This window comes from Diceros bicornis, chromosome 18 (assembly GCF_020826845.1).
Source record: "Diceros bicornis minor isolate mBicDic1 chromosome 18, mDicBic1.mat.cur, whole genome shotgun sequence".
NCBI lineage: Eukaryota > Metazoa > Chordata > Mammalia > Perissodactyla > Rhinocerotidae > Diceros > Diceros bicornis.
Window position 1 is genome coordinate 1371524 of NC_080757.1, and position 25485 is coordinate 1397008.

The 25485-nt window shown below is 51.4% G+C and overlaps 2 protein-coding genes across 5 annotated transcripts in view; one reads left to right on the top strand and one right to left on the bottom strand.

Moving 5' to 3' along the window:
- Window positions 1-9341, bottom strand: part of TOM1L2 (target of myb1 like 2 membrane trafficking protein) — a 120476-nt gene extending 111135 nt beyond the window's left edge. For all 4 annotated transcript variants that reach the window (XM_058559536.1, XM_058559535.1, XM_058559538.1 and 1 more), the window contains exon 1: window positions 9226-9341. In XM_058559536.1, the coding sequence (XP_058415519.1) occupies window positions 9226-9277 (52 nt within the window). In that variant the 5' untranslated portion in view covers window positions 9278-9341. The remainder of the gene's footprint in view (window positions 1-9225) is intronic.
- Window positions 9342-9990: 649 nt separating this feature from the next.
- DRC3 (dynein regulatory complex subunit 3) overlaps window positions 9991-25485 on the top strand; it is a 38502-nt gene continuing 23007 nt past the window's right edge. The window contains exons 1-6 of the mRNA XM_058559539.1: window positions 9991-10246; window positions 10459-10528; window positions 10658-10771; window positions 13719-13883; window positions 17024-17140; window positions 20192-20358. Of these exons, the coding sequence (XP_058415522.1) occupies window positions 13724-13883; window positions 17024-17140; window positions 20192-20358 (444 nt within the window). The 5' untranslated portion in view covers window positions 9991-10246; window positions 10459-10528; window positions 10658-10771; window positions 13719-13723. The remainder of the gene's footprint in view (window positions 10247-10458; window positions 10529-10657; window positions 10772-13718; window positions 13884-17023; window positions 17141-20191; window positions 20359-25485) is intronic.

The window sequence follows — 25485 nt, forward strand, 5'->3', positions numbered from 1 at the left end:
TTACCATATGAGCCAGCAATTCCACTTCTGGGCATACACCCTAAAGAACTGAAAGCAGGGCCACAAATGGATGTGTGCACACCCACGTTCACAGCAGCATCATTCACTACAGCCAAAAGGCAGAAGCAACCCAAGTGTCCACAGACAGATAAAAGGATAAATAAAATACGGTATATAAATGAAATGGAATATTATTCAGGCTTAAAAAGAAAGGAGATTTTGACACATGCTCCAACATGAATGAACCCTGAAGACATTATGCTAAGTGAAATAAGCCAGTCACAAAAGGACAAACACTGTATGATTCCACTTATATGAGGTACTTAGAGTCGTCAAATTCAGAGACAGCAAGTAGAATGGGCGTTGCCAGGAGCTGGAGGGAGGAGGAAATGGGAGTTATTATTGAATAGGGACAGAGTGTCAGTCTGGCAAGATGAAAAAAGTTCTGGAGATGGATGGTGGTGATGGCTGCACAACAATGTGAATGTACTTAAAACTGAACTTAAAATGGTCAGAATGGTAAATTTTGTGTTATATATATTTTACCACAATTTTTTTAAAGTAGATAAATAAGTACAAATAAAAACAGGTGCCCTCATGGGACATTTAGTCTAAATGATGAACGAGACGAACCGTAACATAACATATTCTGCTTTCACACACTGCATCTCACTGATCCGCTTAACAACCCTGTCGGAGGTGACAGAACAAGGATTCTTGTCACACACACCCCTTCCCTGTTTACAGATCAGGAAACTGAATATCAGAACAGTTAATGGACTCACACACGACAGCCACACTGAGAAGCAGAGACCAAAAAGTGCCAAACGTTGGAAGGGAACAAACAGAGGGCAACGGGTATCTCCACTGCTCTAGAATTCATCGATGGAACTATGCTAGCTTCATGGAATTCCCACGTGGAATCGGTTAAGGTCTAAATGGAAACAGACCGTGCTTGCTGTCTACAAGGCAATATGAACAAAAGCTGTGGACTCAGACTCCCTGGGTGTGGAATGGCTCAGCCTACACGAGCCACTGAAACTTGGGCAAGTTTCTTCACTCCCCTAAGCCTTCATTTCTTCATCTATATAATGGAGATAATACCACTGACTTAATGGAGTTTTCAGAGAAAAAAATTTTAAATGAGATAATGTGTGTCAAGTACTTAGTAGGGTGCCTGGCACATGGTGAAGGGTCAGTTAACGACGGCTAATATTTTTAGCTTTGAAAGATGCTGAAAACTACGACTGACAGAAAGGAACCCTGAGAGTGAATAACTGCAGAGTATACTGTACCACATGCTGCGAAGGTCACAAGGAAATAGAAAGTATGCAACCTACCCTGAGGAGCCTCCAGTCTTATTAGGAAGATAAAGCAATAAACACACGACAAGACACAAGATAAACAACAACAGGAAACACTACGGGCAGGAGGAAGGGAATCAACAAGTTTGAGTATACTAGTCGAGTGCAGGGCTCTGTGCTCTGTTACACATATTCTCTCATTTAATCTTCACAAAAACTTGGAGGGTAATAGTCTACTTTATAGGTGAGGGAAGAACCAAATGAATGATATGGATAACAAACACTGTGAGTTCAGAGAAGAGATTCAGCACCATACAAGGTGGTCTAGGAAGGCTGCCTGGAGGAGGAGGTGAGTGCTGATAGACAGCAGGCTTGACGACTGGATGGAGAAGATCAAAGAAATTTTTCTAGGTCAGGAGGAAGCACTAAAATAGGCACCAAGTCTGAGACTGCTTTTTAAAATGCCCCTCTTCCAACTATGATAAGCTGGGTCAGCAAAAAACGCCTGAATGTTATTTATGTATATCTTTTCAGACTATAGACGGTCCCTAACTTACCAAGTTCGACTTCCGATTTTTCTACTTTACAATGGTGCAAAAGCAACATGCATTCAGTAGAAACCATACTTCTAAGTTTGAATGTTGCTCTTTTCCCGGGCTAGTGATATTCGGTATGATGCTCTCTCGCGATGCTGGGCAGGGGCAGTGAGCCGCAGCTCCCAGTCAGCCCCAGATCACGAGAGTGAACAACTGATACACTTAACAATCATCTGTACTCATAGAACATTATGTTTTTCACTTTCAGTAGTCAATAAATTACATGAGATATTCATACTTTATTATAAAATAGGCTTTGTGTTAGATGATTTTGCCCAACTGCAGGCTAATGTAAGCGTTCTGAGCACGTTTAACGTAGGTTAGGTGAAGCTATGATGCTTGGTAGGTTAGGTGTATTAAGTGCATTTTCCACTTACAGATATTTCCAAGTTACGATGGGTTTACCAGGATATAACCCTATGGTAAGTCAAGGAAGATTTGTACTAGGTTAGCCTAAAAATTCTGAGTGATTATCTGCCAGATCAAAAGCCACAGCCCTTAACTGATGCTCCTCTGGGCACCACATTTCTATCCCCTTACTTGCTGTATATCCCTCCTGCCAAAAAAATAAATAAATAAACAGGTAGATTACACAGAAATATGCTAAGAGTTGTTATACAATATTGCATCTCCAAGGCATGAGAAAATGGAGAGTGAAATACATAAGTATTCCACTTATTCCACTTATTATGTGAAATGAGAAGAATCTCAATGCGTTTTAAGAAAGCACATTATGGTGATTTTTTTCTCCTTTGCACTTTTGTATATTTTTCAAATTTACTACATGGGTATATATTGTTTTTTAAAAAGCACAATTCTGGGGGCTGGCCTGGTGGCATAGTGGTTAAGTTCTCGCACTCCCCTTCGGCGCCCCAGGGTTCGTGGGTTCGGATACTGGGCACGGACCTAGACACCACACGTCAAGCCATGCTGTGGTACTCTCCCACATACAAAAAACGGGGAAGACTGGTACAGATGTCAGCTCAGGAACAATCTTCCTCAAGCAAAAAGAGGAAGACTGGCAACAAATATTTGCTCAGGGCCAATCTTCCTCACCAAAAAAAGTGAACATATAAAAAAAAAATAAAAAGCACAATTCTATGAGAATTTTTAACATAGCAAGTAGCCCACTCTAAGCGTGGTGCCTCTTGAGTAGAGCCCCATGCCCCAGCTCTTGTTCGTCTTGCACACGGAGAGCAGGGCAAGAAGGAGCAGGCTGACCCTCACCACGTGACTTGCGATGTCAAGTGTTTTATAACCTGCCCAGGCAGTTAAGGACAAATGCTCTCAGTATGCCAGACTTCTTCCTGTGCTCCATTAGCCTGCCTCGGCACCTCCTTGTCTCTGACGGGGACTCATGGGAAGGGCCGATCCCAGACCTCGGAGGAACCGGCACTGCCTGCTGCTGACTTCCTTGTAGGACCACCGTTCTGCACAGATGGGGGCTTTCATAGTGAGAGAGAAGAATGACCTTTTGGTGACCTCCAAAGGGAAATCTCCCTGCCTCTATAATGATATCCATGCCACTTTCCTGCCTAGAAATCTTTCACGGCTCCCCAGTGCCACCAATGAAAGGGTCCAACCTACTGGCCAACCTTTGAAGCCCTCCACAGTCAGGCCTTATCCTACCTTTCCAGTCTCGCCTTCCACCTCGCCCCCTTGCTAGGCAAACAGAACCAATCCCACGACCCCCACCTGCCCCACCTAACGCCGAGAGCCCGACAAGCCTCCTTTTCCATTACTACATGAGTCAAATCCCCCCCATTCGTCAAAGCATATTCAGCAGCCACACCTCCTGAGTCCTCCCGAGTCCTCCCTTCCCTCCTCCAGTGATCCTCCTCGGCACCCCCCCCGGCCCCGTTGAGGGTAACAGAATACCAGCTCTGGAGCCAGAATGCTGGGTTCCAACTCCAGCCCTTCACTGCTGGTTGCGTGACCTTCTCATGCCTCAGTGTCCCTGTCTGCAAAATGGAAGTAATAACAGTACCTTACTCAGAGTATTGTTGTGAGGATTAAAGGACTGCAACATATATAAAGTGCCTACTTTAGTCTCTGGCACATAGTAATACAAAACTGAACTTTAAAAAAAGCAAAATCCTTTACCTATTATTATTACTACTGGAGGTAACTCCTTCCCTCCTCCATCCCCTTACTTCATTTATCTGTCCAATCTCATGCCACCACTTTCTGTCTTACCTGATTTAGGTACCTGTCTTAGCTCCCTTAGTAGACTGAACGTCCTGGTAAATACTTAGCTTGGAATCTACAGTCAATATACAGCCACTGAATGAATGAATGAACTCTAAATAATCATACTTACAGTCTGTCCATAAGAAAACCCACATTTAATGTTTGAAGAAAGATAAAGAAGAGATCAAAGAGGCAGAACTTCTCATCTAGAGCAACAGTTTTCAAAGTGTGGTGCCTGGAGCAGCATCAGCATTACTTGGGAACATGTTAGAAACGTAGAATGTGAGACCCCTTGCCAGACCTAGGGAATCAGAAACCCTGAGAGTGGGGCCCAACAATCTGTTTTAACAAGCCCTCAAGGTGCTCCCAATGCCCTGAATCATGGGATCCATAGAGCCAGAGGCAACATGACAGCACAGAGTGAGCACTGGATCAGGAGCGGATTCTAGGCTTAACTCTGGTATTGACCTTGCACAAGTCTCTCAACCTCTCAACTTCCTTATAAGCAATACAGGGACAACAGCACTCAAATAATTTTTTTTTTTTTTGTGAGGAAGATCAGCCCTGAGCTAACATCCATGCCAATCCTCCTCTTTTTTTGCTGAGGAAGACTGGCCCTGGGCTAATCTTCCTCCGTACCCATCTTCCTTCACTTTATATGGGACGCTGCCACAGCATGGCCTGACAAGTGGTGCATTGGTGCACGCCTGGGATCCGAACCCAGGCTGCCAGCAGCAGAGTGCGCACTTAACCGCTACACCACGGGGCCAGCCCCAATTTTTTTTTTTAAGATTTTGTGTTTTTTGGTGAGGAAGATTAGCCCTGAGCTAACATCTGTGCCCATATTCCTCTGTTTTGTGTATGGGACACCACCACAGCATGGCTTGATAAGCAGTGCATAGGTCAGCGCCCAGGATCCGAACCTGCGAACCCTGGGCTGCCGAAGCAGAGCACACAAACTTAACCGCTACGCCACCGGGCTGGCCCTCAAATAATTAAATGTTGAGGGGATTAAGGGCCTGGTGGTTAAGCTCAGCATGGTCCACTTTGGCAGCCCGGGTTCAGTTCCCAGGCGGGGACCTACACCACTCGTCGGTGGCCATGCTGTGCCAGTGACCCACACACAAAATAGAGGAAGATTGGCAACAGATGTTACCTCAGGGCGAATCTTCCTCAGTAAAAAAAAAAAGCGATCCCATGTACAGAGTGGGGCTTAATAATTATAAGTTCCTTTCGGTTCTCTTCCTGTGTATCTCACAGGGTTGTAAAGACTAAATAAAAAGATTGAAGCAAAAGGGCTTTGTGAATTGCCAACTGCCATAGCAATCTGAGGGACGACTAATCAGCCTTGGTACAAACAGCCACACTAGAGTCAAACGCTAGCATTCACAGGGCACTAGGAAGCAGTTTACGTCCAACACCATCCAATCTGCAAACACAAACCCACAACAGAATATCTGCTGCTTACACGTTTATTAAAGCAGAACCACGAAGAGAATAAATGATCTTCCCTGCCCACCCCCAATATTCTGTTCAGAGTTAACTAGCTACTCTCTGATCCTTTAACCTAAATGAACCCAAACTTGACTCTTGGAAAAGGATTATCTGAAAGTGTTTTCCAGCCACCACAAGGAAAACCGCAGACACCTGCAGAGCACCATGGCCCTGACTCAGGGAACTCCTGACGTGTGAATCCAACGCCAGCGGTCATCCAAATCCCAGCGGTCGTGCAGGGCTGAGACAAGACAGTAACGTTCTGAAACTTGTTTCAGGAGAGAAAAATCAGGAAATAAAAGTAAGTGCTTTTTCTTTCTCCACACTCCTTAGGCTCGTACACCACTGCAGCTCTGTCCGGAACGACGCATCCTACTCAGGAGCCACCTTCCGGGGCAGGGCTGACGTGAGAATTGCACAGATGACCAAGTCAGACTGTGGGCTTAGCTGCTAGCTCAAGAGGGCAGACTGTGTCTTTGAGCAAACAGCACCAAGTCAGAATGTGCCTGTGAGGCCCAGGCAGGAGACAAAGTAACAATTACTCTACTGACACTCAGACTAGGAGCCTACTGCTTTGCAGCTCCAGGATACCTTTGGTGACGTGATACCTCTGCTGAAGGCTCCCTGACAGCAACTCTTTAATATCTGTATGCCAGAGCCTGGCACTCCACAGGCACTCAAAACGCCTCCTGAATTGGACTGATGGAATTATTTAGGTCCAAGCCCTGTGCAGCTGTTGAGAGGTATTCTTTTTTGAGGAAAATAAGGTTCAGGGAGAGTAAAAGCTGAAGTCAGCTAAAGAATCTCGTCTTTGATGTCACCCAGCCAGAACAGGGCTTCACCCTGGGCCAAAAGCGTACCTGCCACTGTTGCCCACAGCCACCTCTGTTCCCCTCAGACTGGCGCTCACAGACGTGCCCACACCCTTCCTGCCTCCTTTACCTGTCCCCAGGCATAGATGTCTCCTTCTCTCACTGGAGAAGTCACACCCATCCTCATGAACAGCCCTTGGACTCAAGGAAGCCAATCCCACCCCCCCGGCTCTTCTGAATTCCTTTGGACTCCAAACAGCACTGACAGTCCCCACCACTCGACTGAGCACTGAGCTACGGAGTGGCCTTCTGTTAGTCGTCATTGTTCCATACACCTCTCTTCTCTCCCCTGACACCAGAAAGCCCTTGAGGACCGGGACAGTTGTGAAATCCCAGCTCTCCCTCTTACCAGCTGAGCCATCCCTTCACTCCTTGAGCCTCAGATTCCTCATCTCTAAAGTGAGAAGGACAATAAAACCCACTTCACAGAGCAGCTGTAAGGAGCAAACAATGGCTGTAGAACTGCTGTGTGTAAGCTATCACTGCTGCATTTCATCATTAGCTCTGCGGTTGTTTTATTTCTGTATGCCCCTCCCTCCCATCAACCCCCAGCACATACTTTTAAAAGAATACTAACAATACTACATGTCAAGAAAGCCACTTTTACACTTTGTCACAACAGTACAGAATAGACATTAGTACCTCATTCTGTCCTCTAATCATTGATCAGAACTGAACTGACTGTGAAATGACCTAGGCCTTGCCTGCTGACTAAGTGGCAATGAGGAGGCTTCATTCCCTTTGTGGTCCAGTGTCTGTTATAAGGGATGGTGGATGCTGGGGCCTGGAAGGGTATTTTCCTTCACAGGTCACAGACAGGCCAGCTGTCCCTCATATCCTCTCCAGGGAGAAAATCCAGCCCTAACTTCATGATTCTGTGTGAGCAGTGACAGCCCCAGTTCACTGAGCCTCAGCTGTGTTCCAGGCACTGTGGTAAGAGTTGACACGCATCATCTCACTTAAGCCGCACTACTCTGTGAGTACCTATCAACCTCTCTCTCTCAGCAAACTAAGGCTCAGAAGGGTTACACAATCTTCTGGGGTCACACAGCCAACAAATGGACAAGGTAAGATTCAACTCAGGTCTTCCTGACAGAAGCATCATGCTCTTTCCATTCACTACATTCCCCTACATCCCTTATATTTGTATATTTTTAAATCCCCTTTAACTTCTACCCCTCATCAAATACCTTGGCATTTCAAAGGTGTAGAGCTTCCTACTGTAAAAGAGACAGAAAAGAAAAAAAAAATCCCCCAAGCTTACTGGCTCCCTCCAAAAACTGGTTGGAATTCAACACCCAACTGAGAAATTAGTTTTTGGAGTATGGCTGCAGTGAACGAACACCTGAGGAAAGGAAATGAGGAAGAAAGGGGCGTGAAAACCTAGAGGAACACGGGAGGTAGTCCACAGAGATGGGAAAAGACTCTTCCCAAGCCCAGTGTCCACCATCCCTTACCAAAGACGTTTCACCACAGAGAAAAGAAAGGCTCCCAAATGCCAGCTAGCCAACAGAAGAGACCTCAGTAATTTCACAGGCCCCACTCAAGGCTGAAACATAAGCTGGAAATTCATAAGTAAAGCAGAAAATAAACAAGTCACTTCTGCCCAAACCAGCCAGGCCCATAAGGACACCAAAGCTCCCTGCTGATAAAAGACCTTTTACCAGCCCCTCCACAAACCAGGAGGAACTCAGTTTTAAAAGAAACTAATCAACGTTCTTGACTGAGCACTTGGCATAAGCTCCTGCCTTGGGTGAAAAGGCAAGTTGCTTTTTCAGTAAGGAAATCTCATATGGTGGCCACACAGGTGTCCCTTCACTAGCCTTGGGCTTTCCTTACCCAGGATACTGGTCATCTCTGGTGCCCTCTTCCGGGGACCCAGAGCCCCCTATAGGATTAACAGGTACTGCCAAGTACCCCTCTCTCTACACTGCCACCAAAAGATTTCATCTTTGGCAAATTTAATGTAGCAAGAAAGCAACAGTCAATGTGCAGAGGTTGCTACAAGGACTATCAAAACTTGAGCATTTGAAGGGACCTACCACATCTCACCTCCAAACACCTCATTTGACAGACAGGAAAAACGTGAAGCCAGAAAGGGCAAGGTCATAGGGAGGATAACTGGCAAAGGCTCCACTGGAGCCCAGGCTTCCTGATTCCCAGTCCAGGGCTCTTATCATTGAATAGCACGGCCCCCCTTCTTCCCGGAGGCAGTGCAGGCATGCCAGCCCCCCTGCCAAGATCGTCACCCTCTAGGAACCCCTCCCCCTTCCCAGTCCCTCCTACGGCCTAGCCTAGCCGAGTTGCAGCTCTAATTAGCAAGTCTCAGGGCAGGGAGCGTTCTCTGGGAGGGTGCCCAGTCCGCGGGCTGCTGGTCTGAAAAGGAGGAGCAGGGATGCAGGGAGAGGCGTCTGGGAGAACCGGGTCCCGGCGGCAGTGGCAGCGAGACTGTCGGGCTGGACAAGGGCGCACGCAGTGGCATCTCCCAGGAGGCGCGGGGTAGGCCGACAGCGCGGGCACCACCTCCAGGAGCCGGGGGGAGCCGGGCCCCGAGGGGGAGGGCCGCGCGGAGCATCTCCAAGTCCCAGCTGGCCTCGGGGCGCCGCCTGGCAGGGTGGCACCGACGCCGTGAGCAGGCCCGGCCCGCCCGCGGGCAGGGGCCCGGCGACCAGGAGGTGGCCCCGGTGCCCGCAGAGGCCCGTGGTCCTCTCCGGCCCTGTCAGCCGCCGCCGTCGCCCAACCAGACGCCCTCCCTTCGCGCGGCCTTACCGAGGCACTGCCCCACCGGGGTGCTGAACGGGTTGCCCAGGAGGAACTCCATCTTGAGCGGTCAGCACGGCAGCCGTCCAGAGCCCTGTTAGCCGGCTGGTCTCCGCTGTACCCCGCCGCGCTCCCGACCTGACTGACACTTGCCCCCGCCCCACCCTCTAGAGCGCCGAACGCGCGGCCCCTGACCCCGCCCCCTTGTCGCGTCCCTATTGGGCAACGCCTGCCCTGCCCTCCTCCGATTGGGCCCTACGGCTTCCCGAGCGAAGCCCCACCTACCCCGCGCTGTCCGATTGGGCGGAGGAGTGAGCTCAGTCACAGGAACCTCCCTCAGGCGTAGTGACACCGCCCCTGGCCCGCCTCCGAACGAGAGTTTGTGCGCTTTGATTCCTTTATATATTGGTCAAGCTAGGGAATCCTTATGATTATTGGAGAACAGACGAGTCAATCACTCAAATAGGGGGCGGGGAAGAGGCGGGGCTAAGTATATCCCCGCCCGTAGAAAGTGCTGATTGGAGAAACATTTGTTTTCTCTCCGGCTGGTTGGTGGCAGGAGTATTCCCCCGCCCAGAAACGTGGTCACGTGCCCCCTCAACTTTCACTCAGGATGTCAATCTTCTGACTTCCCGTTAGCAACGGAGTGGTGGCGCTTGGTTTCCCTAGCAACCGGGCAAAGTGGCTGCTGCGTGGAACCAGCCCGGTAGCCCGCGCTTGAGAAGGTGAGATCCGAAGCTGAGGTTCCGGGAGGACTCGCAGGGGCAGACAGCGCCCCGACGTAATTCTCTGACCTTTTACTCCGAGAAGTGCGGCCGGCCCTTATCATCTGCAAAATGAGCACACAGATCCCCTGCCAGCCACTTTGCAGCGGCGCTGAGACAGTCAGAACGCTAGTACCCGGGCTTTCAGGCCTGCGGATGAGAAAAAAAGGCTAAGGAAGCATTTCCTTGGGGAGCAGGGCTCGAAGAGATGTTTAAGGGGTTCCATCTCCCAGCCTCCTGGCCTGATCCCTTTCGTAGAAACAAAGGTACCCGAAAGAAAGATCCACTGATAACTTCTTCAAGAATTTAATCCTCATATCCGACCTCTTAACTGTCGTTAAATTATTTCTCTTATTTTTATTCTTCATCTTGGTGCTGTATAAAGTGCTTTGGGTGGGAATATGGATACTCAAGTTCCATGTCTGTCTCTTGTCAGTAGTTCCTTGTATGACTGTGGACAATTTCCTTTCCCTTCCAGGTCTCAGTTTCCCCATCTGGGAAGTTAGGGCATTAGGACTCCCTTCTCTGATGGCGTCCGGAGCTGACAGGTAATTAAATGACACATGTGCACTTAGTACCCAGTAAGCACTCAGTAAATGGTTGATTTTCTTCTTATTAATTCATCGCCAATAGGGGCTATATTTTTCAGATCCAATTAATCCCAGGTTGTTTCCCAGGACAATTCTGGATCTGTTTCTCCTGAGGAGGCTACTCCACTGACAGTGATGTAAAACTCTCCACTGCCTTCCCCGTCTCCAACCTCTGATCTACAGTGACAACACTGTCCTCAGGCAAGTCAACAGGAACCCAGATTGGGTGGTAAATTACTGATAAAATCCTCTTAAGGGAAGAGAATTCGGGCCTTGGCCCTGACCCAGAACAGCTGTGAGAAACATTGTGACAATGTTAGAGCTGTGACAGTGACAGTCCACAGTACCCTGGGTACAGTTGAGTCATGGTTAAGAAATTGGGCTCTGGAGTCATGTTCTCCTGCCTCTGCCGTATACATGTGTAAACTTGTGCATGTTACTTAACCTTTCTAACTAGCTTCCATTTTCTTATCTGAAAACTGCAGATGATCAGTCCCGCATGTAAATTAAGTTCCTAGAGATCTCTCAAATCCACATCTTACCACCAACCACCCTGGGCATCTCTCACGTCACGACTCTTGCCATTCTCAGTACTACAGCCAGAGAGAGCTTCTTAAAATTAAAATCTGATCATGCCACTGCTCTTATTAAGGCCCAGGAGCTTCCCAGGGGTCCCAGGATAATAATTGAACTCCTGTCGACCTTTTCAACCTTGCGTTGCTTCAGCCAAAGTGGAACATGTCTTGTTCTCTCCCACCTCAGGGCCCTCACTATGCGATTCCCTTTCTTCTTTCCACTCCTCCTTCAGATCTCAGCCCCATCTCCTCCGGCCAGGCCAGGTGCCCCTAATGTATGCTGTCAGAGTTCCCTACACCTACAAACTTGTCACTGTTTGTAATTAAACATTTCTTTGATTATCTGATTCATGTCTGAAACAGAGGTAAGGAGATCTGTCTGTTTTATTCATAGTATGTAGTAGCTATTCATTACGTGTGTGGACTAAATAAATGATCTTAAACAAATGTAGGAAGGAGGAATTATTCATCTTTTACAGATGGGAAATCGAGGGCTTAGACAGGTGAAGTGAGTTGCCAAAGGATGCACAGTCAGGATCCAAATCCTGCCCTTGTGTGCATAACAGCTGTTCCATGTTGCATAGCCATTGTCGGGCTTGACTGAAGGCAAGCTTGATCTGTCACAGGTGCCAGGCCTTGACGACGTGGGAGGGATGAGAAGTCAAAGTTTTGAAATCAGAATTTAGAATCATTTCCCAAAGTGCAGCACCTTTCTTTAAAAAAACACAAACACTTTGCAGGTAACATCTGCCAAATGCAGCACAGTAAAATTTCCCCAAAGGCAAGCTATGGGAAATCTTGGAAAAATTTGTTTCAGAAGAGTAGGGAGATGGAGAGAGGCAGAGGACTGGAAACATCTTCAGGAGGTGAATCAATCACCCTAAGGAGATAGAGCCAGTGTTGACAGATTGGAGAGAATGGGAAGATGGAAGGCACAAGTGGAAAAGGGGTGTGGGGGGAGGGAGGAGGGTGTAGGTAGTGGGTAGGAGAGGCTGTGCCTCCTCTGGGGACAGAAAGAAAGGACACATAAGAGTTAAAGGCACTAGGACATTTGATTGTGGACAGTCCAGAAATGAAAGATGCATATGTGCATAAGCTGCATCCAAGTGGATGGTGGGGGAGGAGGGAGGGAGGGCAGCCAGGCAGTGGCAGTCTCTAAGACCAGGTGGCAGGATTGCCAGGCCCACCTGGGTTTGCGGTGGACACCATCAGTCCACCGCCAGGAGTCTCTCCAACAGCGCTCAGTAGAATAAAGAGCAGAACACAGGGGCTGCCCAGCATCAGGGACCAGAAGGCAGGAGGTTCAGGGAGGCCAGGATATTGGGGATGCACCTGGACAAAGGTAGAAGGTGAAGCCGGCAGGGAAGTGAGAAGCAGAGGTGGAAAGCAGAAGGGAGGACCTAGTTTCCACAGGGTGTAGGAGGCAGAATCTGGAAGTTTCCAGTAGACTGATAGGAGAGGGTGCCTTCCTGCAGCATCCAGCGCTTCTGGATGTTCTCATTAAGAGGGTTAGTGATGAGAATGATGTCAGGCACCCCAGCTTCCCAGGGCTGTGGCTTTGTCCAGCCAGGAATAGCAGCCCAGTGTCAGCCTCACAGTGTGAGTGAACAAGTCCACAGATTTCCCCTTTGCCTGTGGTATTTCAGCCAAATCCCCTTGGACCGTTAGCGACAGAAACCTACTGGAGTTAGTTTAAGTAAAAGAAGATTTAATGCGAGAAGTCAGGACACTCTCACAGGAGAGGAAGAAGCCCTCACAGGTCCTGGAATTAGGGACATTAGGGGCCAGAAAGCTAGCAAGGAGAAGGCAGTCTCTATGTCAGTCTGTCTGTCTTTTTGTCTTTTTTTTTACTGGATCCCATCTCTGCTTCTCTCTGTCTGCCTCATCCCTCTCTTGCTCTCTCTGCTTAACCACGTGCCTGGCCAGTCCACGGTCCCCCAGTTCCTCCCCAGCTCAAGCAGCCAGCTCTGATGGGCACTCATCCTCTGGCCCCAAGCTCAAATTTCTCAGTGGGAGGACATGAATGGCCGGCTTGGGTCAGTATCCACCTATGCACTGGGCAGCTTCTGGTATGTGTGTGTGGGGAGTACACATATGACTGCCTGGAAGGGATGAGGCTCTCAAAGAAGGGGCATTGCAGGCTGGTATGCCTGGCTGGGGCTGCCAAGGGTCATGATCAGTGGTTGGTGCCAAGAAACCCAAACAAGGATGGGCACAGAAAGCCAAAGGCCTGAGATGGCCCCGGCTGTAAGGGAGCAGAGCTCCAGAGGCTCAAGAAACCGGTGTGGACACCGGTCCACTTCTCTGGGGTAGAGGCACAGCTGTGGTTGTGGGGCCAAGGGGTGCACCCCTGAGGATGGGCACCAGGCAGGATGGGTACAGATGTTTGCCGGGGAAGCCCTGGAGCAGCCTTCGTGCAGATGTATGAACCCCTAGGTCCAGTGGGAGGAGGGTGGATTTCAGAGTGTCTTTGGCCACCACGATGCTCCACAACCTTACAAGGACCTCAGCCAGAACTGGTCCTCCAACAAAGGGAGAAGCGGAGTGTGGGAGAGGAACGTGGTGTTTTTCAGGGAAGATGAACCGGCTGTGCGACTCGATGGAGCCGAGAGTGATGGATGACGACATGCTTAAGCTGGCTGTGGGGGAGCAGGGCCCACAGGACGAGGCTGGGCAGCTGGCCAAGCAGGAAGGTATCCTCTTCAAGGATGTCCTGTCCCTGCAGCTGGACTTCCAGAGTGCGTATCCCAGGGTGGGGTGGGTGCACCAAGCAGGGCCCCGGCTTTCTCTGCTCTACCTTCTACAGAGCCCCAGAATTCCACACAATGTCCATATAAAAAGATAAAATTTTCCCACTCCAAGTCTAAGTGAACCACAAAGGTCACTCTGTTTCCACCTCAGACTCCACACGGATGTCCTTAGAGCGCGCCCCTCGGCAGGCAGAACCCGGGAGGGGTCCCAAGCAGCCAGGCAGGAGCAGTGGGGAGGAGGAGGATGTCTACTGGGAGAGCAGCTTCCGAAGAGGGGCGGGAGCCAGGAGGGGCCCAGGGCCATGCAGCAGGGAGGTGCCTCAGAAGTGGCAGTACAGCTGAGTGGGAAGACGTGGCTGGGGCCCAGGCAGATCCTCAGTGCCCCAGCGTGCCTGTCTGTGAAATGGGATGATTGTAGTCCCTGTCTCAAGCGCTGGTTGGGGGGACAGGGTGAGACAACACGTGCACAGAGTCTGGCTCACTCAAGAAGGCCAATGGGGGGTGTGAGAGGAAGCGAGAGAGGTGGGCAGGGGTCCTGCAACCCTCATGTATTGTGCAGGCGGGCCACAGCAGAGTGACCTGGTCAGATTCACATTCCTGCTCTGTCCTGGGCTCCGACACTGGCCTGCCAGGTCATCTACTCAACAACAAGGAATTCTTGAGACCCTGCCTCAGCTGGCTTGTGCCAGACCCTGGGGATACAGCGGTGGGCGAGGTAGGCATGGCTCTGGCCCCAGCCTGCTGAAGCCCAGAGGCCTCCCCAGAGCCCAGCACCCAGAGCAGTGAGGCCCCAGAGCCCCAGCCCCCACAGTGGTGAAAGGGTTAAAGGGGTTGCAGAATGGCTGCACCAGAGGGGCCTTTGACTGCCTTCCTTTTGCTTCCCCCTCCCTCCCCTGAGGCCCCCTCAGCCAGTTTACCAACTGCCTGTGTTATGCCAGGTGCTGCTCCAGGCACGAGGATGCAGCTGTGAACAGAAAGGCAAAACCTGTCCTCATGGAGCTGCCATTCAAGTGAGGGACACAAACACAGTAAAGAGGGGATGATGGTGTATGCTAAAGGTGACATGTGCTATGGAGGAAAATAAAGCAAGGAGAGTTGGGAGTGAGTGCAGTGTTTTATCAGGGATCAGAGGCCTCACCAAGAAGGTCACAGTTGAGCAAAGACTAGAAGGAAGTGAGGGAAGGAGCCACGTGGAGATCCAGGGAAAGCGTTTAAGACAGAGGAAATTGCCAGGGCAAAGGCCCTGAGGCAGGCGGACCCGTGTGGAGACAGGTCAGAGAGGTTATGGGGTCAGCTCATATCAGCCTTGCGGGCTACGAGAAGGTGTTTGGCTTTTGCAGTGAGAGAAGTGCGAGCCATGGGAGGGTTCTGAGCAGAGGAGGGACTTAGGTTTTCACAGGATCCTGCTGGCTGCGGGAGGATAGACTGTGGGGGCCAGAGGCTGGAGCAGGGAGTCTAGTGACAGCCACTGCTATGGTCCAGGGAGTGAGGACGATGGGCTGGGACCAAGACGGTGGCGGTAGAGGCTGATTCCATGTCTATGTTGAAGATTAAACTGGCTTTTTGGGCAGTCCTGACATGCCGCTGACTCATTGAGAGCTAGCTGTCAAATATATCCTGGTTTAGTTGTGTTGTTTTGGCTTTTCCACGTGAACAGCTGATGCCTAGGGAAAAGCCAGCACACAGGGATGCCAGGCAGCACCCAGGAGTGTGGGAGCCATCCCGGGAACTGGCATCTGCAGGAAGTCAGCCACAGCCAGGGCTGTCAGCCTAAGGCCAGGGCCAGAGAAGGCACCTGGAAAATCCAGACCAGGATAGGTGGCTGAGATCCTGGGCCAGAACTGGGCCCTGCCCGGAAGCACAGGTTGGGGTGGTGGCTGGTATCATTCTGGGAAATCTGCCACAGACAGGGAATTGGGGAACCTGGCCCTGGGAACCCGGGAGAGACAGGGCCCTGGGTCAGAAAAACACTGTCCACCCACCCCCATGGAGGCATGGAAGGGCGCCCTGCCTCCCCCAGGACCTCGCAAACCCTGCCCCTCTGAATGAATATTGAAACTGTTGCCCCGAACGTGTGGTTATTAAGGGCACTTTTTTTTACCCGTTTCACTTGTATATTATTTCAGTTCTTTTAATGAGCATATTCTAATTTTATAAGTTTTGGAAATCATTACAAAAACAAATATAGAAAAAGGAAGCATATAAACAAAGGGCTATTTGTGGCTTCTAGAAAAAACTGGGGGACAAGTTTAGGCCTCTAGAATTTTACATCCACAGTATATACGTATTTATACTTAAGTGTCCTTCAGAACTCTGGCTGCTAGTGACAGAAACCAACCACTGCCTGGTGGAAGGAGCAAAGGGAATAAGTTGGCCATGTGACTGAGAAGGTGGTTTTCAGGGACCACAGGGTCAGTTGCTTCAGTGATGTTAGGAGCCCACCTCTCTATCTATGGGTGATTTATCCCACCCTCCATATATAGACATTTGGGATTCCCGCTATCTTTCTGCCCCTCGTGTGCCTGTGGGTATTTCTTTGGGCGTACACACAGTGTATCTTTGCCGACAGATTCCAAGTAGAGAAATTGCAGGGTCAAAGGGCACAGACATTAAATATTTCAGTAAACGTGGCCAAATTGTCCTCCAAAAAGCCTGAGCTAGTTGCTGACCCTCCCACCAGCAGGCGCAAAGGTGCACTCACCTGCAGCCTTGATTCTATCTGTGACATGGCAGCAGAAGGAAGGAAGGCCCCTGCCCGTGTCCCATGTGCTGTGTCCTTTACCCCGAGGTGTCGCAGCCTCCTGGGCAGCCCCCAGCCTAGCCCCAGAGGCAGTGCGAGAGAGTCCCCGGCCCTGGGCAGGTCCAGCCCGCCTACATCCCTGATATCCCCCCATGGACCTATTAGGTCCTGCTGGGGTTCTGGCAGCGGCACTGATAGGGACTCGGAGCTTCATGAGGCTCGGCCCACATCTCCAGGGCACCCGCATACTCCAGGACAAGGCAGTGGAGTTGTGGGGCCTTTTGTACTGGTTAGTGTTGGTTCTCACAATCCTCCAGTAAGCTCATACCAAACTCTAACCCTAACCGGAAACTGGAACCAGCCAGGACGTCTCCTCCGATTATTTCAGACATCCTCCGCATTGACAACCTCTGGCAGTTTGAGAACTTGAGGAAGCTGCAGCTGGACAATAACCTCATTGAGAGGATCGAGGGCCTGGAGAACCTCACACACCTGGTCTGGCTGGGTAAGGCCCCTTCCTGTGTGTGTCCGCCCTGATCAAAGGGGATGCCCTGCCAAGGTTGTTGCTTCCCCAGGCACTCCTCAGCGGCCAGCCCAGCATTAGCCCAGGTGCAGCAGAAGCTCTGTGGGGTGGGAGCAAGAAACCCGCTCTTTTTAAAAGCCTGGAGCCTGTGCTGGGCAAAGCACAGCAAAGACGTGCTTGGACACACCAGGACAGGATATTCTGCTCCCACCTGCCAAACCTCCCAGTCTGGGAGGGGGCCAGAGGGGCAGCCGTGGACTCCTTCTAGTTACTCGAGACTCAGGTTGCCGGATGACTGTGGCCCCGCCAGTCAGGGGGGCCCAAGTCAAAGCAGATCAAACCAGAAATAATGGTCACAGCTGCTAGTGTGCACTGTCCATTATGCTCTGCTAAGCCTGGGCCTGGGTGCTCTCCCTGTGAGGCCTTGCGATCCACACAGTATCCCCACTATAGACAGGAGCAGACTGAGTCACAGCAGGGAAACGGGGCATGAGGCTCCCAGCCCAGCTCTGTCTGGCTCCAGAGCGCTGGCCCTCACCACCAAGGCTGCAGGGGGTTTGATGAACTGTGTCTATCTGCTGGTCCTTAGGAGGCACCCTCACATCAGGGGAGGGCACCTAACAGGGAGAGGGGGCTGGCTGGAGAGCTCTTTATAACTTTGTCTTCTTTAGCCCTCACAACAATCCTAAGAGATGGGAATCTGTTACCAGTCTGATCCCAATCTACAGAAGAGGAACTGAGCCTCCGAGAGGCCAGGCACTTGCCCAAAGCTCTACGACAAGAAGCAGCAGAGCTGGGATGCAAACCTACGCCCGTCTGACCCCAAAACCCACATTCCCTCCCTTCTGTCAGACCGCTTCCCAACAACGGCAGCCCGGGCTGTTGGCGCACCTCCCGATTCGCACAACACCTTCAGCTGCGTTGTGCTCACAGTTGCAAGCCCACGGCAACCCCACAGGCAGGATTACCCTGCCATTTCACAGATGCAGCAGCTGAGGCTGAGAGGCTGGCGGCCGTGACCGATTCACATGCTACAGGCAGCACAGACGGACACAGCCAGGTCTCCTGACTGCTAGGCCCGGGTCTCTGGCCCCAGGCACCCCTTCCCCACACCCCAGCACCCCTTACTGCTGAGTCCCTGGCTTAGGAGCCCACCTGCATCACCAGGAATCATCTGTCTCCGTTGGAGATGAAGGAGAAGAGGGTGCCAGTCAGCCCGGACCCTGAGCCATGCCCTCTGGCAGGCCTGCCAGGCACAGGCTGTCTGAATGCCATGTTTTTAGGCAAGAGCTACCAGGCCCAGCTATCTCTCAGACATAAAACAAGTGCCACAGGTCCCCATAAGACGCTTCCGTGATGCCCAGTGTTCCGTGATATTGGGGTGAGAGAGCAGAATGGGAAAGTTCTGGTGAGAGGTCAGGCTACCCCCCTCAGAGACACGTAGCCAGCCTTTGTCCAGACACAGCACTGGTTACCCAGGGACCCAGCCACAGCCAGGAAGAGCTGGGTCCCTGGGATGTGAGGCGGGTGGGGCGTGGGGTAGATGGCACTTGGATGGTTCAGCATAGCCCCCAACCTACATGCAGAGCCCCCCCACCTGCACGCACAGGCCCTGCTGGTGGCCCATGACAGTCAGCTGCCCAGGGCTGAGGGTGTGCTGGAACCGGCTATACTGGCTCTTGAAATCCGATTGTGCACATCGTGTCCCAGCTTAGCATTCAGGGATGTCACGTTGGTATCTTGAAATTGGCCATGGTGGGAATATTTACACTACAGAAATTGGCATGCACTGGAAATTGGGGCTTCCTGCCCGGTCCCTCCCTTCCCCCCCACCACCCTGTTGTTAAACATTTACCAGCACACCACTGGTTCTAGTGGGGTGGGGCCAGGCCTCCAAAGAGCAGAACCTGGCTGCACGATGGGAAAGGAAGTGGGCAGGCTTGGCATTTGGTAGGCCCCAGTTCAAATCCCAGCTCTGCCATGAACGTAGTGGTTCTGCGCAGCCCTCTGAACCTCGGCTTCCTTATGTGCTGTGTGATCCTGGGCCTATTACCACCAGGCCCCTTTAAATCTCTGCTGCCTCACCCATAGAATGAGGGTGAGGATGCCTATGCTCTGGGGATGAAGTAAGGTAACGCACTCACAGGGCCTTGCATAGAGAAGGGACAATAAATTATCATTAGTCTCAACTGTCAACAAGTGATATGTCCTGATCGGCCGAGGAAGCTAAATTAAGACGTGGATAAACTGACTTCCCAGATGACCTTTTAAATGCGATAACTTGCAGCTATCGTGATCGTATTTCCAAGCTTGTGAAAGATTCCCGGTTTGAGAATGGTGAGCCATGGTGTTCCAGGACAGGGCTGCAGCCCCAGCCCCAACCAGCCCTGAAAAACCTGTGGTAGGGAAAAAGCACTTTTATTCCCAAAGATGTGAAACTTGGGCTGGAGAGGATCTTGACGTCTCAGTTGGGGCGGGAGGAGCCTGAGTCAGCTGTGATGTGGCGGGAAGAACCTGGCCTGTTGTGCGTCCAGGGAGGAGCCGTGGAGGAACGCTGGCACCGTTGCAGTTAGCTGTGTGGCTGTGGGCGAATCACTGAGCCTCTCTGAGCTTCAGCTTCCACACTGATCAAACTGCCGCTCAGGGCTGCTGTCAGAAGATGTCCGTGAGCACTGGATGCACTGGTAAACGCTGAGCAGACAGGCGATATTACTACTAAAATGCCCACAGAAGTGAGGGAAGGGGACACTCTACAGCTGTCTCCCCGCACTCCCAGATGCACCATTTCAGACCTAAAGTAAGCATTTCCATCCCAGAACGACAAGTGGCAGGACTGGAGAGGGAGGTGCAAGTCTGAGACTACAGGAAGGAATTCACACAGGGCTTCTAGAAGACCACCAGCTGTCAGACATGAGTCAGTCCCAGGCCTGAGGGCTCGTGCTGGCTCACGGGGCCTAGGAAGCCCTAATGGGCTTGTCTCAGGACAGTCCTCCCTAACCCGTCACCGGACCCTTACCACTGTCTTCCCTGCAGACCTGTCCTTCAACAACATCGAGGCCATCGAGGGGCTGGACACACTGGTGAACCTGGAGGACCTGAGCTTGTTCAACAACCGGATCGCCAAGATCGACTCTCTGGATGCCCTCGTCAAGCTGCAGGTGCTGTCGCTGGGCAATAACCAGATCGGCAACATGATGAACGTGAGTACTCCAGTGTTGGCAGTGGCCTGCAGGGAGCTGGCGGCGGGAGCCGGGGGGGGGGGGGGGGGGGTGGCGGACGGGGACAGGAGCTATAGGGCGGGGCAGGGGCTGGGGGCCGTCTGTGGCAAGGGGAAAGGCAGGCCTAGCCTTCCACATCTTCCCCATTTCCTAGAAAAGCCAGAAATCCAGAATTCCATGAGAGATCTGATGTTTATTTTTTTTTTTTTGGTGTTTTAATAAGCTCCCAGGTGATTCTTATATACATCTAGGGTTGAGAACCACCAGCTGGTGGAAAAAAGAACATTTCTTTTTTTTTTTTTTCTGGTGAGGAAGATTTGCCCTGAGCTAACATCTGTGCCAGTCTTCCTCTATTTTTTGTATGTGGGCCGTTGCCACAGCAGGGCTTGATGAGCAGTGTGTAGGTACACACCGGGGATTCGAACCAGCAAACCCCGGGCTGCCAAAGCAGAGCACATGAACTTAACCACTGTGCCACCAGGCTGGCCCCAATAATGTTTATACACCATGTTTAACCAAACGAAGCCCATCTGTGGGTGCCAGTTTGTGCCTCTGCCTTGGTGGGGTCTCTTTCCCTGAGCCCCACACTCACTTAACAAACATTTGCTGAGGTGAACACCTGTTGGATGTGGGGCATTTTTCCTGTGCCCAGTAGGTACAGAGACCCACAAGGTATGGTCTGTTTGGGGGTGCAGCACACACCCACATAATCAAGACACAAGGTGACAAGAAGCTGGTGTCCGCCCCAGAGTGCCAGGAGTGTGTGTCTGTGAGGGGCAGGGGTCACTGGTCATTTGGGGTGAGGCAGGCTGCCCCCCTGCACACCTCCACAATAGGTTCACAGCAGCGAGCTGGGTCGAGACCCCGGCAGCTGGGGGTGTGGCGGCATTCATAAGGGCCCTGTGTCAGAGATGACATTACCAGACTGCCCCGGGGCAGGACCGTGGCTGGGACCTTCTCCAGCCTGCCTGCCAGTCCTGGGAGCTGTTCAATACCCCTTCAAGATTCCTCTTCTGCTTAGGTCAGTCAGATAGCCTGGGTCCAAATCCCAGCTGCATGCCCTAAAGCTTGAGCCCTCCCTGCCTCAGTTTCCTCATCTGTAAAACAGAGGTAATGGCCACAACCCACCTGCCAGGCTGCTGTAGGAATCGAGTGAGGTGATGAGCGTAAGACATCTCGTCAGCGTGGGGCTGGAGTGCGTTCCTGACAGGCAGGACTGCCGCAGCTGAGATCCTTCCTGAGTGCGTCAGGAGAGGAGAGCTGACTTCTGATTCAGACTCGGTGAAAGATGGTTGGAATTTTGCCATCCAGCAGAAGGGAAGGCTTCCCAGGAGGAGGGAATGGTGTGAGCAGAGGCCTGGAGGCACACTTGGGATGGCTGCCTGGGAATGCACAGCGCCCCGAAGGAGCCCAAGGTCCCTGGAGGAGGTCAAGGGTGTGTGGTGCAGGGTGGCGCCCAGGCGTGGCCAGCCAGAGCAGCGGAGCGGAGCTGGGGGGGCTTTTGTGCTGTGGTGTGTCCAGGGCAGGCCTGTGTTTTGGAAGGAAACCCCGCCACTGTGAGGATGGATTTGAAGGGGATGGTGGGAGTGGGTGAAGCGAGGATGGTGCCATCAGAAAGGTGTTTGGCCTGCAGAACAGAAAAGCTCGCCCCAAGTGGCTGAAAGCACGGCTGAGGCAAGGATTTGGGTGCAGGTGGCATGTTTGGGAGGTGATCTCAGGACGCTGGAGCGAGCCAGAGGGCAGGAAAAACCAACAGGCAGGTGGTTACTGAGGCTGCTGTGGGGTGAGGGGGACTCGAGTCTGCTGGGCACTCGGGGTGTCCAGAATGCCTCCCAGAAGTGAACATCCGCAGGGCCAGGAGCCTAGGGCGTCCTGTCCCTCAGGAGCTAAAGGACCCTGGAAGTGGGGATCCCTCCTGCCCTTGTGTCTGGTGGGCCTCAAAGCGCTAAGGGAGAGAAGGAGGAGACGGTGCTGTCAGCAGGAGTTCACCCCGGCTGCTCTGAGGCTGGAGGTGAACCCAGCCCCGGCCACAGACAATGAGGCCGTTTCCCCGCTGTGATTACTGGTGCTGCGAGGAGGGAAGGACTTATCCTCAGGGCTTCAGGTTCGCGGGTTCCTTCTGCCCCTTGGCTCTGCCATCCTCAGCATCTCCCTGGGCTGATTCTCTTCATGGCTGTAGTAAAGCAGTGAAAACCACAGGCTTCCTTGTCCACATGTAGCAGGACAGGGAGCATGAAAAACCTCCCCCAACAGTGACCCTGGAGTCTGATCAGGGCCCACGCCTACCCTCAGACCAATATCATAGTGGGGATGGCCAGCCTAGGTGGCTTCGATGAATGTCCTGGGGTGGGTCAGGCATTGACTTCCTACCTGTATTTAGGTCCATCCAGTGGGACTGAAGCCCAGACCTGTGTCATCTCAGAAGTTTGCCCTGCACACCAGACAGGAGGGTGTAAACCCAACCAGCGCCCTTTTCAGGGTTCGAGTCCTGATTGCTCAGCCTGCCCTCTGCTTTGTAGGGGCGGGGCAGCCAAATGCTGGCCAACGGGACTGTTAAGTGAGGCATGGAGGGTCCAGGTAAACTGAGTCAAGAGCTGAGATTTAATTAGCCGCTGACTTTCTGACCTTGGGCCAGTGACTTAGAGTTCTGGGGGCCCATTTGCCCATCTGTAAAACAAGAATAGCAACAGTCCTACCCCAGAGGTGGTTGTGAGGGTGAAATCCATTAGATAGTGTTAAGTGGCTAATACAGGACCTGGCACATAGTGGGTACACGGAAAGTGATGGTTATGCAGGAATTTTCAGATTAAGGGTTAGCCCCAAACAGCCCCAAATCTTGCTGTTTGAAAACCTTTCTGAGTAGTTAGAGCTGTTCCTGCCTAGGTAAGTCCAGCATCCCCAGGCCTACATGTGAAGGGATCTCTTCTGACGTGTTATCATTTATAGACTTTAAGGGACCCAAGGCCCTGTCCCTACGAAGGTCAGCCCTGGGCGTGGAGGTGGACACTGACTCTTAGTCCATGCCCTGGCCCTGCTGTGGATGCCCCACTCCCTCCCCTGGCCTTGGGAAGTCTCCCACTCCACTCCAGGGCCTGGGCGGGAAGAAACCCCATCCCCCTTTCCCAGTGGTTTGCTGGGTGCCAGATGGCCCATTGTGAATATGAGAGAAGCAGGTAAAGCCAGTCCCCAGCGAGAAGGAGGAAGGAGGAAGGCACCTGGGGAGAAGCCACCAGGGAATGCTGAGGTATCTGGGTCCAGATCTCGTTCTGGAAGCCTGGCCAAATCCCGGAGACTCTGGGGCCCCTGGATCCTCTTCACCATTAGTCCTGACAGAATAACCTGTAAACTCTGAGCATCTTTGATTTTAGCCCTCATCTGCACTATGTATCTGACATCTAATGATATACTTTCTTGTTGTTTATTTACTAGGATTATTTTAATACCTGTTTATTGCATTAACACAAGCAGACATTTCAGCAGAGCTCAGGGCACCCAGGGAAGAGCCTGTCTCACTCCCGCTCAGTCCCTGCCTCCCCTTCTAGAGGCCACGGCTGCTTCTGAGTTGCATGTGTGTCTTTCCAGGCATCTTGTTGTTTAAACATTTTGCGCAATTGTCACATCTGTCTGGCTACCCTCCAAGCGCCTGCCTTCGGTTGTCCCCTTTCCTCTGAGTCATCTGTTCCCCCTCTGCTGGATCATTCCACCGCTTAGATGCGACATGATGTATTTTTCCGGTCCCCCATTGGTGGACGTTTCCAGCCTCCTGCCGTGTCACGCAGGCTGTCATGAATGTCCTTGAACAGGGCTACTTTGCATCTGGATGAGTGCATCTGCAAGATAAATTCCTAGGGGTGGAATTGCTGGGGCTGAGAGCATGTGCATTTTTTATTTTGATGGATCTTGCCAAATTGCCATCTATAGAAGTAGAACTATTTACAGACCTACTAGCAATTATGAGAAAGCCCGTTTCCTTTCACCTTCCACAACACACTTTCTTATCAAACCTTTCTCTCTTTGACAATCTAAAAGATGAGAAATGGAATCTCATTGGGAGATCTCTTAAACATTAAATCAGATCCTGTCTCCCCACCGCATATATGCTTACAACTCCAATGTCCTTAGGACATTGGACAACTCCATTGTCCTTAGAACAAAATCCAAACTCTTGACCGCAGCCTACAGGGTCTTCATGAATCAGCCCTGACCTTGTCTCTAGTCTAGCCTCAGGTCCTTCCTCCAGCCCCTCCCCCCGCACACTGCAGCCACGCTGGCTTGGCTTAGTTCTTGGGACAAGCCAAGTTCTTTCCTGCCTCAGAGCCTTTGCCTCTGCTGTTTCGCTTCCCGGGAATGCCCTCTCCTCTGCTTCTCCACAGCTGGCGCCCTTAGGTCTCAGATGAAATGTCATCTTCCTAGAGACCTCTGAGTCCCCTACTGAAGGAAGGCCTTCCCTGTTATTTTCTCTCATGGCCTGTCTTTATGTTCTTATAGCACTTTCCCCAAACAGTCATGATTTTATTTACTTTTAAAAACCTTCTTGTGCCCTGCCCCAAGAATGTAAGCTCCTGCTATAAGGGCAGGGACCATGTGGGCTTTGTTCCCACTGTGTCCCCGAGGCCCAGCACGTGCCTGAGGCCTCACAGGTGCTTAATGTTATGAATAAACAAATGCCTGAAAGAAATTCCTCCAGAAAAGCAGGCTAGGTTTCTTTTCTTTTCCTTTTTTTTTTTAAATTTTATTTATTTATTTTTTCCCCCAAAGCCCCAATAGATAGTTGTATGTCATAGCTGCACATCCTTCTAGTTGCTGTATGTGGGACACGGCCTCAGCATGGCCAGAGAAGCAGTGCGTCGGTGCACGCCCGGGATCCGAACTCAGGCCACCAGCAGCAGAGCGCGCTCACTTAACTGCTAAGCCACATGGCCGGCCCTAGGTTTCTTTTCTATCTTTTGCATAATACAGTGTCTAGGTGTTCAGAAGATGCTATCAAATGAAATATTAGCTATCCTGTTGACTTTTTCCCCATTTTACTAAAAATAGAATATAGGAAGAATAAACAGCTAGTGGAATGTTCCACTAGCTGTTATCCAGTTAATCCAAGGTTAAGTATAA